The following is a 16,237-nucleotide window of genomic DNA, read 5'->3' as shown; positions in this document are numbered from 1 at the left end:
ATGAACATTAAGGCAACCAAAGAAAAAAAGTTGAACAGCTATAGTGAGAGGCTTTCCCAGGCTTGAAATTTAAACATGTGAGAGGCTGTCTGGTGCAAATCCAGTAATATAATAAGTGTTCATACAACGTTCACTTTCCGCATTATGTAACCGAAATTAACCGCTCAGCAAAATCTGCCAGACTGAACGTTTTCCCTTGAAACTCACGGTGCATTAGTCACACAATAAATATAGCACATGAGATTTATGGCAGACACTGCGTTAGTCCTAATAGAAACCAATGGAAAAGATCTCTTAAAGCTATAGCTACTACTGGTTTTCTAGGCATGACAGACACATATAATTAGTGCATTTATGGAAGAACCTGATGGGTATTTTGTGTCACATTTTTTCACAATTTTTGGGAGGATTAGCGGGTAGAGAGAATGGTTCTGAGTCCAGTGGAGATCACACGTTTTGCGCTGTCTCTTTCCTGCTTGCATGATATAAGCTTTAAGTATCCACAGCCATGATTTTGTCCATTTGCTTTGGAAGTGATTGGAGTTAGGAAAAACATGGTGTGAATGCACATCATTCCCTGTGTCAGGAAATCACAGATTGTGTTGATGCTGAAAGCGTCCCGTAGGTGCAGATTTCTGTTACAAAGACTCAGGCAGAATAAAGGAGATGTTGGGTTAACGGAGCTGATTTGGCATGGAGAACTACCAGAAGAGAGGTCATCGCAAGACCAACAAGTTTCTATTAGAATCTCAAAGTGTCACAGCAGATGGAAATAGCAGGATTGGCGTTTACGTTGTCCATATGGGATGGTGATTTTAGGCTCAGGGTTGGGGTTGGTACTGGCTCTCAGTGGCTGTGAAAAAATCTTCAAGGACGCCCTGCAAATATTCAAATGTTGGTCTTTGCTCTGGGATTTGCTGCCAACACTGCAACATTACATTGTAGAACTCCTTTGGGCAATTCTGAGGACACGGCATCCGATATCCACGCTCCAGAGCTGTGATTACCTCCAGATTGGACATACCTGAATAAGTAGAGAAATGATTGATTAAACACATTAGTACTCTACAAAAATATATTGTTTGGTGGAGGAAGTCCACAATTGCCCCAATCCAAGAAGACCTGCCCAAAAAGACTCCCTGCAGAAACATCGAAATATAGTCATCTTCTAAAATGCTGCCCCTCATATTGTTAAGGATGGTCTTTTTACGTAATCTTAGTATTACGAGTGTCTTGAGCTAGTTTGCATTCGTTATTACTCCGCGTTATGGGAAATTGATGTGTGCTACCAGTTTCAGAAGCATGAGGAAGTGGTTCGTCTTACCAGAGCAAACTACAGAGGCTTTAGTAACGCAAATTGCCACATGCACTAAATGTGATAAATTTACTTCCTGCTTCTGGAAACGGTATTACATTTAACCCACAAAAAGTTTAGCAAAAATATAAGCTTAAAAATAAACTCCACAAACATTGTTTATTTGATGAGGATAAGGAAAAAAATAAGCAATTTACAGTGTGGAACATTCATTAGATATATAACTTAATTCTTAGTTTAGAATGCAACGTCTGCCATTTCTTTAGAATTTGAATATATCTTGAACCTGTGTCCGCCATTGTTGTGTCTCACCTGGATAAGGAGTCCGCCCGTAAGTGATGATTTCCATCATAAGGATCCCAAAAGACCAAACGTCTGACTTTATGGTAAACGAGCCATAATTGGCAGCTTCTGGAGATGTCCATTTAATCGGGAACTTGGCACCTAATAAACAGAGATATATCATACCTCCTGGCTCGGTGTTGTGCGCATGTACCACATTTCTCATTGTTGATGCCTGTGCGAGCTGACCTTGCAAAATTGATGTTTGTTAAACATATGGCCCACTTTAGTCTCTTAGAAACTGATCGGGCATAACGAGTAAAAAAAAAAAGGTTACAAATAAAAAATGTTGTACAGGGAAATTCACTAAAATTTGAATTGTCAGGAATTAAAAGCCACTTTAAAATTTCAGTCCAAAATAGCCAAACATAACTGACTTGGAGAATTTTTCACCGTGGCTATTTTGGCATGTGGGGATACTGCTTCTGCTGCACTACAATTCTCATCATCCCATTTCAGCAGTGTAGAATAATGGTTGGTCACACAGTGAACGCTCTAGAATTGGAAACATTGATATGACTAGCTGGAAGAGTAGCTGCAGCCATGCTGGTACCCCAACCAAACCTTATACTCACCCTCCCTGGCAGTATACTCGCTGTCCTCGATTACTCTTGCTAAACCAAAATCTGCAATCTTGCATGCCAAGGACTCAGACACAAGACAATTTGCAGCTCGTAAGTCACGATGAATATAATTTTTTTTCTCCAAGTACCACATTCCTTCAGCAATCTGTTGAATACAGAAAAAAAGCCAATGAGAATATAACATTTAGTGCACCTTAAACAACGAAAGCAAAGTGTGCGTCCAGCCTAACCAACAACAGCAGTGGTCACACAGAGATTTGAAGATTCAATGTGGCATAATTTTATTGCATATGAGGATCATGGGAAAATTAGTTAGGCTGCATAAAAATTCATAAATAATGATCTTTTAATATGGTGCAACATTCATTTTGGTCAATTGTCCTCGCTGCAGTGTGAACGACTGTTCCCTGAGTATTCTACAGACAGCAATTAAAGGAACACTCCATACACCATAACAATTTAACTGAAATGAATTGTTATGGTGCCAGGAGGTCCCTGGCACTAGCTTACCTTTAGGGGGTAAACCGTTCAGTCTCCTATCCAGCGCCAGATCGCGCTGCCCCCTCCATGTGTACGTGAGGCGAGGAAGGAGTGTTTCCTACCTTTTGCAGGAGGGTGACTTTCCCTGGGGTCCAGAGGTGGCTCAGTCTTATGGGAGTCAGAGTTCCCACTCTGACTCCCTCCTCCTTCCTCCCGCGTGGCTCTCTGATAGCTGGGAGGAGTAACCGGGGCAGTCACCTCCCAGCTCTGTCTGACATCATCACCACACTGTTAAAGCGCCCAGCGCTGACCAGAACCTCTGAAAATCCATATCCATCGGTTGGCCCTAACAGCATGGGCCACCCGATGGACCCCTTCATGTCCGGCCCTGACACTCAGGGATTATATTGCATTTGTGATTAGGATGAAGCAAAAATTTGAACATTCTCGTGGCTTAATGACGGATCTCACCTGAGCAGAGAAATCGATGAGCTGGTGCAGGGGCTGTTGGTTTCCTTCATCGCTCTTTAGGAAATCCAACAGGCTGCCTTTCTGCATGTACTCAGTAATGATATATATTGGCTCTCCGTGGGTTACCACCGCATGCAGGCGAACCAGGCGATCGTGCAGCAATGTCTTCATCAGGTTGGCCTCCTCGAGAAAAGCCCCAGCAGACATAGTGCCAGGCTTCATGGTCTTCACGGCAACCTGAGTGTGGCCGTCATACGTGGCTGGGGGAAATATTTGGAAGGATAATGAGAATAAAACTGGTTTGGGAAAAAAAAAAAGATACTGAGACAGTCTGCACAGTGTATTACACAGAAAAGGAACTGATAGTGATACCGGAGAAACTGACGGAAGCCAAGCACAGAGAGATGGACACAGGTTTCTTCAGGAAGGAAGAGATTCTTTATTGGATCACCGATCGGGACTCAGAGGGACTAGCGTCACCAAAATACAGCAAAGTCTGAGCCCCGGACAATAGTGCAGGCTCCTTATATAGGCATATAACTCCTCCCATATTAAGCTCCACCCGCACATTCTCTTAACCAATCAACACAAATAAGAATTAACTTCCTGTTTGACCGCATGGCTTGTCCAGCACAATGGAGGAGGGGGAATACTATATCCTGTATTCTTGCACATGCTCCGTACACTACTGATCGTATCTTGCCTCGTGCAACCAACTGATCGATACGTCAGCATATGCACGTACACATGCCACGTGGTAATCTCGGCCTACTAAATTTATTTTTACCGAGATTCCACCACATTCCCCCCTTTGATGCCTCTTGATATTTTACAATTACTTGAGGCATCACTTAACCTTGGTTTACTTACACCGCAAGTTACCTTGAACCAGACCAGACTTATCTTATGATGTGAATCTTTTAACACTCATCTTCTTGCATTGGTTCTCCCTGATCTAGAGCCTTATACTTATATATCGCCATTATCTGTGCAGCAGCCTTCCTCTCTGCTATACTTCCTATCAGACTTTGCACAGACCTAACTACTAAGGGTATAAGACACGGTAGGAGTAGACACAACAGTAAAATCAGTAGGACTCCACCTACCACTGCCTTAAGCCCTCCAAACCACTCATACCAGCTACCAAACCAACTACTTGGATTATACCCTTTCCATACCTGAGTAGGCACATGCGCTAATTTAACCATATGGCTAGTAAGCTCAGCTATTGCTTGCCCTTCGTCGTCTATTTGAAGACAGCAATTGCTTAGGTTAAACTTCCCACATACACCTCCCTCTACTGCCAAAAGGTAATCCAAGGCTAATCTATTCTGGTAGACTGCTGTCCTCATCCTGGTGTTATGCTTCGCTAGAAGATTGAGCGCTTGTGATGTCTCATTTGTGATAATCTCAACCACCGCCTGTAACCTTATAATACGGTTGAGCATATAAATAGGGGTTCTATAACCAAAAGTACCATCCTCAGCCCACGTGGCTGGCCCATAATAGTCTATGATACGCTGGGGAGGCCATTCATTATCTTCCCAGGTGCCTATCTCTATGGGTCCCCTTTTCTTCCTATGATTCACATCATACACTTTAACACCTAAAGTCTCACCTGTTTCAATCGGTAACAAGAAGAAGGATGGTTTGAGCATACCCAACACACATGCCCCTTCCCAGTCCTGTGGCAGCTCCGAATAGGCCTTCTTACCACAGATCCAGTACAAATTTGCTGGGGCTCTCCAGGTAGATGTGATGGATAGATCAAACCACACGTCCTTTAAATTGGCGTATCTAGCAAACGGGTTTGATGGTTCTGAGACATTTGAAGCCGACCACCAAGTTGTATTCTTTGTATCATCATCATAAGCTTTTTGCCCTAGACAAGTTAATTCTCCTACAGAAGTATTATACATTATTCCTTTCCTTGCTATGCAAACATAACCTATGATGGAGGTCTTTAATCTCCACTCAGATTTACCTCTAACACTCATATGATTATCGGCTTGTGTAGATATTAGTTGGTCAACTGCCTCAGAACCGGACATTACCTCCTTTGCTTCCCAAGGCCATTGGTCTCCCATGTTAGTACCTCCACACACATAGCAGTTGGTAACATTAAGACTACCGGCAATACTTTCAGCTAGATCAATGAACAGGTTTTTAGCGTTATGGGGGATCTTATTATCTATACTCATCTCTTCATAAAAGGAATGGTATACTTGATGAGTCTGGGAGGATACCGTATCAGTCTCTATTCCTATAAACAATAATGTCCCAGGATCTAAACCCGTCCCGTATATTTGAAACCCAAATAAATTGCCATACTTATCTAAGAACTTGTCGGGGTTATTGATGAGTATATGGACTGGGTTACATTCCATAGACTTACAATATGGGCTAGTCGGCAACTTAGTCACTATCATGTCTTTGTCTACTGTCTGTCCCCAAGTCGCCCACCCCACACAAGACCAATATGGACAAAAGTTATAGTCTTTATTTGGGCATCTAGGACTCACATATTTATTTTTGCTACTGGGACAAATATATTTATCATTAGACCCATACGTCCTCTCCCATCTAAGATCCCCACATACATTCCACGGCTTTCTACCACTCGATATCGCTTTACACGCATCAAACAGTAGAACACCCGAAGAATGTACGGATTCTAACACCGTCTTATTAATTAGGGTCCCCTGAGGATCTCCATTCCTGAGAGTCAACCAAATTGTACGAGGTTGATACTCCGGACTGAAGCACTTAGGTTCTCCTACTCCTAAATGGCACACACTATAGTCTATATTTAAGTATCTACATCTCGATACATCTCCTTTACACTCGTATTGTGAATGCCAGATTAGGGTTTGGGAAATATGGTTACCTGTTCTCGTAGTCTTAATGCATACCTCACAGCTAGGAGTGTCGGTACCTCTACCTTCCTGAATATAAAAACACATGTAAATAAACACAATCAAAAGCACATCTTTCGCCGTCATCCTCAGTCTTCGTCCGTGCGATGGAACCTCAGCTTCCAGGATGTGAGGGCTGCAGGGAATGGAGTTCTGCTCGTCTTCACAGGTGTCCCTTCGAGACTTTCCTGGCTTATACACTATGTGATGGTAAGCGGACAGGCTTTATTATGGCCTTCTCACTCACACCTGTAACAATAAAATTTGTAATCCACAATAATTCCTCGTTACTCCGACTGAGTAGTGCGTTTCAACCGGATCTTGCAGGGATTCTCTGGATCTGCTGTAACTTGCCAAGAATCGACTGCTGCTGGTTTAACCCTGGAGTGATGTATCCACGGAGTCACTTCTGCTACTTTTATCGCTGTAGGGGTAGACAAAAGAACAACATAAGGACCTCTCCACTTGGGCCCTAACGGTACATTATTCCACTCTTTAATCCACACTTGGTCTCCTGGATGATAACTATGAACAGGGGGATAAATATTCACAGGTAATCTATCTTGTACCCATTTCTGTACCTCCTCCATAGTCTTACCCAACTCTACAACCTGCTGCCGGGTAATTCCTTCTCCCAACTGACTCAAGTCCCCCCTTAAGTTACCAAGTACGGGAGGTGGTCGCCCATACATAATTTCAAAAGGAGAGAGGCCCATCCTTCTGGTAGGGGTACTGCGGATTCGCAATAGAGCTATAGGTAAGAGAACGTTCCACTTAAGTTGGGTTTCCTGACACATTTTAGCCAACTGGTTCTTTATAGTTCTATTCATTCTCTCTACCTTACCAGAACTCTGGGGTCTATATGCAGTATGAAGCCTCCACTTTATACCAAGCATATGAGTCAGTTGTTGTAGGCACTGGTGAACAAAAGCTGGACCATTGTCCGATCCTATAGAACAGGGTAGTCCATATCGGGGTATTATTTCTCGTAGCAGGAATCTTACAACTTCTCCTGCTTTCTCTGTACGAGTAGGACATGCTTCTACCCAGCCTGAATAGGTGCACACAATTACCAGCAGGTAACGATGTCCACCCGATTTAGGCATCACTGTAAAGTCTATTTGTAGATCGGACATGGGGAGTCCCCCCATAAACTGGACTCCTGGTGGTTTTACTGGTCCTTGTCTTGCATTATTCTTAGCACACGTTACACATCTACGTACAATGGCCTGAGTCAAGTTGGACAATCTTGGTATGTAGAAATGTTTTCTAAGAGATTCTTCAGTACTGTCTCTCCCAGAATGTGTCCCGTTATGATAATTTTGGACAATTTCTACTGCTAGTGATGCTGGTATGACTATTCTTCCATCTTCTAGCTGATACCACTTGTTCTCCAGATACTTTCCCGGTTCAGTCTTTAACCACTCCTCTTCTTGAGCTGTATAAACTGGAGTCCATTGGGACAGTGGAGTTGGTATAAGAGCAGCTATATGCCCCACATACTCCTGTCTTCCTGATTCAGCAGCACGCTTAGCTGCACTATCTGCCATCCGATTTCCTTTGGTTACATCACCATCTCCTCTCAGATGCGCTCGACAATGTATGATACCGACTTCTTTCGGCTCCCACACTGCTTCCAATAGTTGTAGGATTTCAGCTGCGTACTTGATTTCTTTGCCTTCTGAATTCAGTAGTCCTCTTTCTTTATACAAAGCTCCGTGGGCATGAGTGGTTAAAAACGCATACTTAGAGTCCGTATAGATATTCACTCTTAAACCTTCAGCCAATTGTAACGCTCGTGTTAGTGCTATTAATTCTGCCTTTTGTGCTGATGTTCCTTTTGCCAGTAGCCGAGCTTCTATCACCTTGTCTATTGTTGTCACTGCATATCCTGCATAGCGGATCCCTTCTTTCACATAACTACTGCCGTCGGTGTAATATTGAACATCGGGGTTCTGGATGGGAAAATCACGAAGATCTGGTCTACTTGAGAATACTTCATCCATTACTTCCAAACAATCATGTTGACTTTCAGTAGGTTGTGGCAAAAGGGTAGCTGGATTTAAGGTGTTTACAGTCTCTAAATGCACTCTTGGGTTTTCACACAACATTGCTTGATACTTGGTCATACGGCTATTACTAAACCAATGATTTCCTTTGTAATCCAACAACGTCTGTACTGCATGTGGGACTCGTACATAAAGTTCTTGACCCAGAGTGAGTTTATCGGCTTCAGCTACTAGCAGGGCGGCTGCAGCTACGGCTCTTAGACAAGGTGGAAGTCCGCTGGCCACTGCATCCAATTGCTTAGACATGTAGGCAACAGGTCTTTGCCATGATCCCAAATACTGTGTCAATACTCCCACAGCCATTCTTCTTTGCTCGTGTACATATAAGTAGAATGGTCGTGTGTGATCAGGTAGACCTAATGCTGGGGCACTCATCAAAGCCTTCTTCACATCTTCAAATGCCGTTTGCTGTTCTTGGGTCCATAAGAAGGGGTCGTGCTCTGTACCTTTGATAGCTGCGTACAGAGGTTTTGCTAGTATCGCATAGCTGGGAATCCATATCCTACAGAAGCCTGCTGCCCCCAAGAATTCTCGCACTTGTCTTCTATTCTTGGGTATTGGTATTTGGCAGACAGCTTCTTTTCTCTCTGGCCCCATAATTCTTTGACCTTCAGAGATATGGAATCCCAGATACTTGACAGTTGGCAAACACAACTGAGCCTTCTTTCTGGACACCTTGTATCCTGCCTTCCAGAGAATATGTAGTAGATCGTGCGTTGCTTGCTGACATTTTTCTTTTGTAACTGCTGCTATCAACAAGTCATCTACATATTGTAACAATACACATTCTCCTGGGATAGACTCGAAATCCAATAGATCTTGACTTAGGGCTGAACCAAATAGGGTAGGTGAATTTTTAAACCCTTGGGGCAGTCTTGTCCAAGTCATTTGGCGTTTTGAGCCCGTTACAGCGTTCTCCCATTGGAAAGCGAAAATACATTGACTTTCTGCGGCAATTCGGAGGCAAAAGAAGGCATCTTTGAGATCTAAGACTGTGAAGTAAGTAGCCCCGCCCGGAATTAAAGCAAGCAGGTTATATGGATTGGGTACAACTGGATGTATGCTAACAACCGCATCATTGACTGCTCTTAAGTCCTGCACAGGTCGATACTCATCTGTACCGGGCTTTTGAACAGGCAGCAATGGGGTGTTCCAGGGGGAAGTACAGAATTTTAGGATACCATACCGTATGAACTTATCCAGATAGGATTGGATGTTCTTCTTAGCCTTCTGTGGGATATGGTATTGTCTTAGGCTTACTGGATAAACCCCAAGTTTCAGTTCAATTTTTATTGGTGGAATATTGCGGGCCAGTCCTGGTGGGTTGTTCTCTGCCCAAACTCCTGGTATGTTAAACAATGTCTCATCACTCCTAGGGTTTTGGCTAGTCAACACTGTATAAAGTCGCCACTCTTCTTCCTTTGGTACGGATAAAGTCATAATACCTGAAGGTCCATTAAACTTTAAAGACGTTGTTCCATTTGGTAGGAACGTAATCTGCGCTTGTAATTTGGATAGCATATCACGTCCCAGCAATTGGACTGGACATTCAGGCATATAAAGGAATTGGTGTTTTACTACGTGGCCTCCCAATGTACAGAGTCGACTTTTAAGAACCGGTCTTTCAGCACTTCTTCCAGTTGCTCCTATCACAGTAATAGTCCTTCCAGATGGAGGAGCAACTAGATTAGTCACCACTGAATGTTCAGCACCAGTGTCGATCATGAACGCACTCCTTTTCCCCCCTATTGATACATCGACCATAGGCTCCGCTCGACCAAGGGGGATGGAGCCCGGTCGGTATCAATAGTCCTCCATGACCGTGTCAGCCAATCCTACGAAGTCCCTACCTTCTCTATCGCGGGACCTTTGCGCTGCTGGAATATACCTGTCTTCCCTAACACTTCCTCTGTTCCCATTACTCCCTCTATAACCATTACTCCCTCCGGGGCCTCCTCTACCTCTCGCTCTGCCTCTAAAGTTTCCATAACCTGTCCTAGGTTGGTCTCTCTCGTACTGCTCTCTTTGCGGACATTCGTTCCTCCAATGCCCTTCTTCCTTGCAATACGCACACTGATCCCTACTCAAAGGCTCCCTACTCCATCTATTATTGCCTCTATCTGGGCCCCGTTTATCTACGCCTGCGATTGCTACCGCTAACATATCAGCCTTTTTACGCATCTTGCGCTCTTCCTCTTTCTTACTTTCTGTATCCCTGTTCATATAGACCTTATTTGCTACCTCCATTAGTTGGGTGATGGACATACCTGCAAACCCTTCTAACTTTTGTAGCTTGCGCTTAATATCTCCGTATGCTTGGCTGACAAAGGCGGAGTTAACCATTCGGGAATTGTCTGCGTCTTCCGGATTAAAGGGGGTGTACAAGCGGTACGCCTCCAATAATCGGTCATAAAAGACACTGGGCGCTTCATCGCTTTTCTGAATCACCTCAACTGTCTTCGACATGTTAATGGCTTTCTTTCCTCCGGCTTTCATGCCAGCAATTATAGCGTCTCTATAGGCTCTGAGTTGAACCATATCAGCACCATTTACGTTCCAATCGGGATCAGTGTTGGGATAGTGTGTTGCGGCCCATGCTGCTGGATTAGCTTGGTTCAAAGCACGGGCTCTATCTTCTAATGCTTTAATGGCTGCTTGATTTATTCTTGTCCTTTCCTCATTGTTAAATAAAGTCATTAGTAACTGCTGGCAATCAGCCCATGTCGGATTATGCGTCTGTACTATTGAGGTGAACAGATCAGTCATGGCTTGTGGTTTCTCAGTATACGAGGAATTATGGGTCTTCCAGTTTAAAAGGTCGGTAGTGGTAAATGGGACATATACGAAGACTGGGTCAGCGTGTGCCATTTGACCTGCGGCATCGATATAAGCTGACCCGGGATTTAGGCGAAGAGGCATCTGATAGTGCTTTAATTGTTGGGCACCAGTCAACTGTCGGGTTTGGATGGGGCTACGTAGAGAGGCGTCAGTCATGGGTTCCGGTCGGGGAGAGATAGGGTATGGGGATGTGGGAGGTTGGTTTTGGGAAAAGGTCGTAAATAAAACACTTCGGGCCGAGCTAGATGAAGCTTGCCCGGAAATCTGAAGTGGCGCCAAATCAGGATATTCGTTTTTAATGGGGGTGGGTTCTGGTTCCGGAAGGGGAGATTTAGTACGAGGGGGGGTGGATCCTGTACTGGAGGAGGAAGCGGAAGTGGATGAGGGTAATGAGGGGAGGGGTGCAGGACTTCCTGCGTTTGCGTCACTTCTTCTTAACGGAAAGTAAGGGGGCGGCAAAGGGATCTCGGACTCAGGGGGCGTGTCCAAAATGGGCCTAACACCAGTCCTAGTGGACGAACAAGTCCTAGCTACCATGAGGCGACATTGCTCCTCGTGGCATGTCCGGAGCCATTTTGGCGAGTCATTTACGGCCTGTCTCCAACAGTCAATATAAGGAAACTGGCCGTAAAGTTCAGGCCTACCTGATACAGCCACGTGTAAGCGCTGTACCAGAGTTGGATCCAAACTGCCACGTGGCGGCCATGCCGCAACCAAAGTAGGCCACTCCCTAGTACACAAAGTGACCAAACGTACAGGAGACATCTTTACCCCAAAATCACAAACTTTGAATCCCTTTTTAAAATTCTTAACCATACATCCTAAGGGATCCGGAATCGTTGACTGCGACGCACCCATATTTAACAATGGAACGTCGTCGACAACGATTACTATACACGCGTACTATTCAACAGTCACACCCGTTTCCTCTGGCAACAGCACCACGTGGTACGGTTACCAAGTGAAACGTACACAATAACAATAATCACTCAGGGAATTCCCGTACACACACAGCTGCTACACCAGTCACTATATAATCAATATTATGCCCTTTGGCGTAACTATACAGTCACCCACGCTATAATTCTCTATATACGAATTACCCGTCTATAACACACCCCAGTAACATCGTCTTTTACAAATAGCGGTTACAGTACGGTTAGCATAGGTCAAAGCACAAGTTAGGGTCACAATACAATTATTAGTGGTTATGGTGTTAAACATGCAATGGACGACAATGATTAGTACTTATTATACAATGTCAGTAAATATACAGGGTTATGGTACCGTGCACTATAATACAGCAACACACTATTAACACTCTCGCTAGACGGCTGAGCTCGCGCTATCTAACAAGATATACACTTTACTAAAACAATCGTTAACACATTTACAATTCCCAACTAAACTATTGGCCAGTACCTTGAATGGACTACCTAAAACTATATACACCCGTTTTGGTTAGCCACACTGCCCAATCACCACATATATAGCGAGCTAGAGAACCGAATTTACACAGGCGCCTCTTAGTCGCACTATACAACGAGCTAGAGAACCGAATTTACACAGGCGCCTCTTAGTCGTACTATCAAAAGTCTAGTGGGTTCCAAATTTACACGCCTTCCCACTTAGCCCAGATAGGATGAGAACTAGCGAACCGAATTTACACAGGCGCCGCTTAGTCTCCCGGTCCCTCCGACCTAGCGAACGTAATATACACCCTAGAACGCTAGTCTAGACAAGACACCGGTGTCCGGCTAGGGCTTATTTTACACCAGAGCGCCCTGCCTGACTAACCAAATCAAACGGTCTGACTAAAGAGCGTTCGATCGAGCGGTGCGCCTTCGCTCCTTCCCTCCGACAGAGGGGGCAGATACAGATTCAAAAACCCCTTTGGGCCTACCGCACAATCGGTATACCCCTAGCGGGTCCTGCCGTCTAAAACAGCAGTTGTCTTACCTCCTCGTTCCTGAACCTGAGTTCACACTCATCGACGGGGACACCCCAGCACTTCTCACGTAGAGGCCGATGATCTCCTGGACAACAGACCAGTGGCGCCGAGACGAAGGGAGGTCCACGCAGAAGTTCAGGGGTGCAGCCGTAGAGAACGTGGGCAAAGATAGACCGTCTCACGCCTCTGCCTCTCAGCTACCGTTGAACGATGAGCTTCCCGGCCAATGCACCAAATGATACCGGAGAAACTGACGGAAGCCAAGCACAGAGAGATGGACACAGGTTTCTTCAGGAAGGAAGAGATTCTTTATTGGATCACCGATCGGGACTCAGAGGGACTAGCGTCACCAAAATACAGCAAAGTCTGAGCCCCGGACAATAGTGCAGGCTCCTTATATAGGCATATAACTCCTCCCATATTAAGCTCCACCCGCACATTCTCTTAACCAATCAACACAAATAAGAATTAACTTCCTGTTTGACCGCATGGCTTGTCCAGCACAATGGAGGAGGGGGAATACTATATCCTGTATTCTTGCACATGCTCCGTACACTACTGATCGTATCTTGCCTCGTGCAACCAACTGATCGATACGTCAGCATATGCACGTACACATGCCACGTGGTAATCTCGGCCTACTAAATTTATTTTTACCGAGATTCCACCACAATAGCATAACTATAACGGGAAGTTTAATGTGCATAATATGCTGATTGAACTAATGTGCCTAACACGTCTGGTCTATTTAGTTCCCCTTTTGCCTAAATGTTTACATATTTACAGTATATTCCTCCTCTGTTTTTTCTCTTTTTGGGTGTATTCTGCATGGAAACCAATAGAGGGCGCAGGTGTTGACAGTCTTTTCAGCCAGACTAATGGGTATTGTTTTTCCTCTCCAACAGACTCACCAGTTACTAACGCCACAGGGTTGGTTCATTATTCTTGCACACACCGTGCTAAAAGCATATCTGTCCTAATGGCCGGACAGCAGCTACCAAGCAGTGACAGTTTCTACGTTATTTTTTTCCCGTTGTTTTGTTTGTTATATTATCATTTTTACTTTCTCAGTGTGTTATGATCCGTGTCTCGTCTAGGTCAACAGGTTTATCTGGCCTAGTTATTGGGTCCCTATCGACCCTACTGTGCATCTCTACTCTGCAGGGCATATGGGCGGCCTAGCTCCTGACCTTACATGCACATAGCTGGCTACACCACTTCACTAAGAGCTACGGCAGGTAACATAGTGCATCACTATGCTTGTCTGATCAAATCGAGCCCCTAACATGGCCTCCTTCCCGGCCAGGAGAGCAATGGGCAGTCCATTGGCCCACTTAATCTCCCCCCTCCTTGTTCTCTCCACTTAATTGGTCTGCAAGGCGTAGCACAGCGTAACAGCATACTGATGTTGATAAGGCAAAGCGACTAAAGAAGTCTTACCCTGCTCACCTCTCAAGCTTTAGTCAAGCGTGCTCCTAAGTAGGAAACACACAAAAACAACCCCACTCTTTTACCCCCAATGCAAGGTCACGTGGGTATTTCAATTACCTTTAGTTTAGTGGTGGACTTTTTCACACCACACATCTCCTTATATACTTCTTTATACCCAGAATTCAGCAACACTTTATAAGATAGTGATTTACAACTCTGTTCTTCTTTCCCCTTGGGAGCTGTAGTTTTGCTAGTTTTTATTATGCTATGTTTCAAAGTTTTAGATCAAACCTAGGACGTTCCCTTCGGTATATATAAAAAGTGCTGTATTTTTGACAGGTATTGACGATGTTGAATTCCTAAACTTGTAATTGCATTACCGTCATGATCCATATGCTATTTTACTGCATGCACTGCAAAAATAAAGGATGGAAAAAAAAGTATTTTCACACTGATCAGCCACAACATTAAAGGGACACTAGTCACCAGAACCACTACAGCTACATACAGTGGTTCTGGTGTATATGGCATGTCCCTGCAGGCCTTTTAATGTAATGTAATGTAAACGCTGCCTTTTCAGATGGGAAAGCATTGGATTGACTGAGATCATCACGTTTGATGATCTCAGCCATGGAGGTGGAGCCAGCAGCATAACACTGCCTCCGTTGACCTGCTTTCTTCCCATAATGCATCCTGCTGCCATCTCTTCCCTAGGTAAACAATGCACCTCTCCATCCACCTGATCTAAAGAGAAAATGTGATTCATCAGACTAGACAACCTTCTTTCATTGCTCCATAGCCCAGCCGACACTTTCGGTAGTGGATAGCGATCATCATGGGCACTCTGACCGGTCTGTGGCTATGCAGCCCCATATGCAGCATACTGCAATGCACTGTGTGTTCTGACACCTTTCTACAATGGCCAGCATTCCGTTTTTCATCAATTAGTTACAGTAGCTCTTCTGTGTGCTCGGACCAGACAGGCAAGCCTTTGCTCCCCACGTGCATTTTTGAGCTTTGGGCACCCATGACTTTTGCGCCGGTTCACCAGCTGTCCTTCCTTGCACCACTTTGGTAGGTACTAGCCACACCATATTGGGAACACCTCACAAGACTTTTTAGGAGATGCTCTGACTCAGTCGTCTATTCATCACTATTTGGCCCTTTTCCTAGTCACTAAGGTATTTTTGCTTGCCCACTTTTCTGGCTTCCAACACATGAAATTTAAAGATTGACTGTTCACTTGCTGCCTAATCTATCCCATTTCTTATATTGCACAGTAATATTTGGATTCCATAGCCAAATCTTCAACCGTTGTTGAACTTTGTTACCATATGTGCCATCTGTTATCACGCAGGTTGATAATTTAGATTTTATTTTTTGCGAAAGAGAGAAGGCAGAGATTCAGTAACAATACAAAACTATATAACAAAGTTCATAAAAATGATAAATATTATGGCCACAAAAGTCTTACACTAGTGATGGGTAGTTATATGATGTTTTTGGAGCCTACAGTGAACCTGTTGGTTTCTAGAGTGGGTTACAGTATAGATATGTGGTCTTACGACCAATGTTGCATGGTATGAGTGAAGGTATTTGTCTCTTGAAATGTCTGTAGATTGTGGATGTCTCTGGCATGGCAATATAACGTCGAAGTACAACCCAGGAAGCCAAATCCATTTGTACCAGTTCTGAATGTGCGGTAATTAGTACATACAGCATATTGTCCACCTTCCACCAAGAGACCACATGAGCCAAGTTTGACATGACATCACAGATTTAGGACTTTCTAGTATACCAGCACATGAACATTAAGGCAACCAAAGAAAAAAAGTTGAACA

At 44.3% G+C, this 16,237-nt stretch overlaps 1 protein-coding gene across 1 annotated transcript; it reads right to left on the bottom strand.

Moving 5' to 3' along the window:
• Positions 1-378: 378 nt before the first annotated feature.
• Positions 379-16,163, bottom strand: LOC134566207 (tyrosine-protein kinase HCK-like). The gene is made up of 5 exons (XM_063425915.1): positions 15,962-16,163; positions 3,193-3,452; positions 2,233-2,386; positions 1,628-1,759; positions 379-1,024 (listed from the first exon to the last, which is right to left on the bottom strand). The coding sequence occupies exons 1-5, from the start codon at positions 16,161-16,163 to the stop codon at positions 822-824; spliced, it is 951 nt and encodes a 316-aa protein (XP_063281985.1). The 3' UTR covers positions 379-821.
• Between the last annotated feature and the right edge of the window lie 74 nt (positions 16,164-16,237).

Source organism: Pelobates fuscus, chromosome 6, assembly GCF_036172605.1.
Source record: "Pelobates fuscus isolate aPelFus1 chromosome 6, aPelFus1.pri, whole genome shotgun sequence".
In the NCBI taxonomy this organism is placed as follows: Eukaryota; Metazoa; Chordata; class Amphibia; order Anura; family Pelobatidae; genus Pelobates; species Pelobates fuscus.
This window is presented reverse-complemented; position numbering and strand designations above follow the sequence as displayed.

What these genes read in the sequence shown, in the direction of transcription:
- LOC134566207 (XM_063425915.1), bottom strand. Translation starts at nt 16,163, where the DNA reads ATGTCAAACTTGGCTCATGTGGTCTCTTGGTGGAAGGTGGACAATATG. An exon ending in CATACCATGCAACATTGGTC is followed by an intron (nt 3,453 to 15,961) that starts GTAAGACCACAT and finishes TATTTCCCCCAG; the next exon opens with CCACGTATGACGGCCACACT. An exon ending in CGAGTATACTGCCAGGGAGG is followed by an intron (nt 1,760 to 2,232) that starts GTGAGTATAAGG and finishes TCTGTTTATTAG; the next exon opens with GTGCCAAGTTCCCGATTAAA.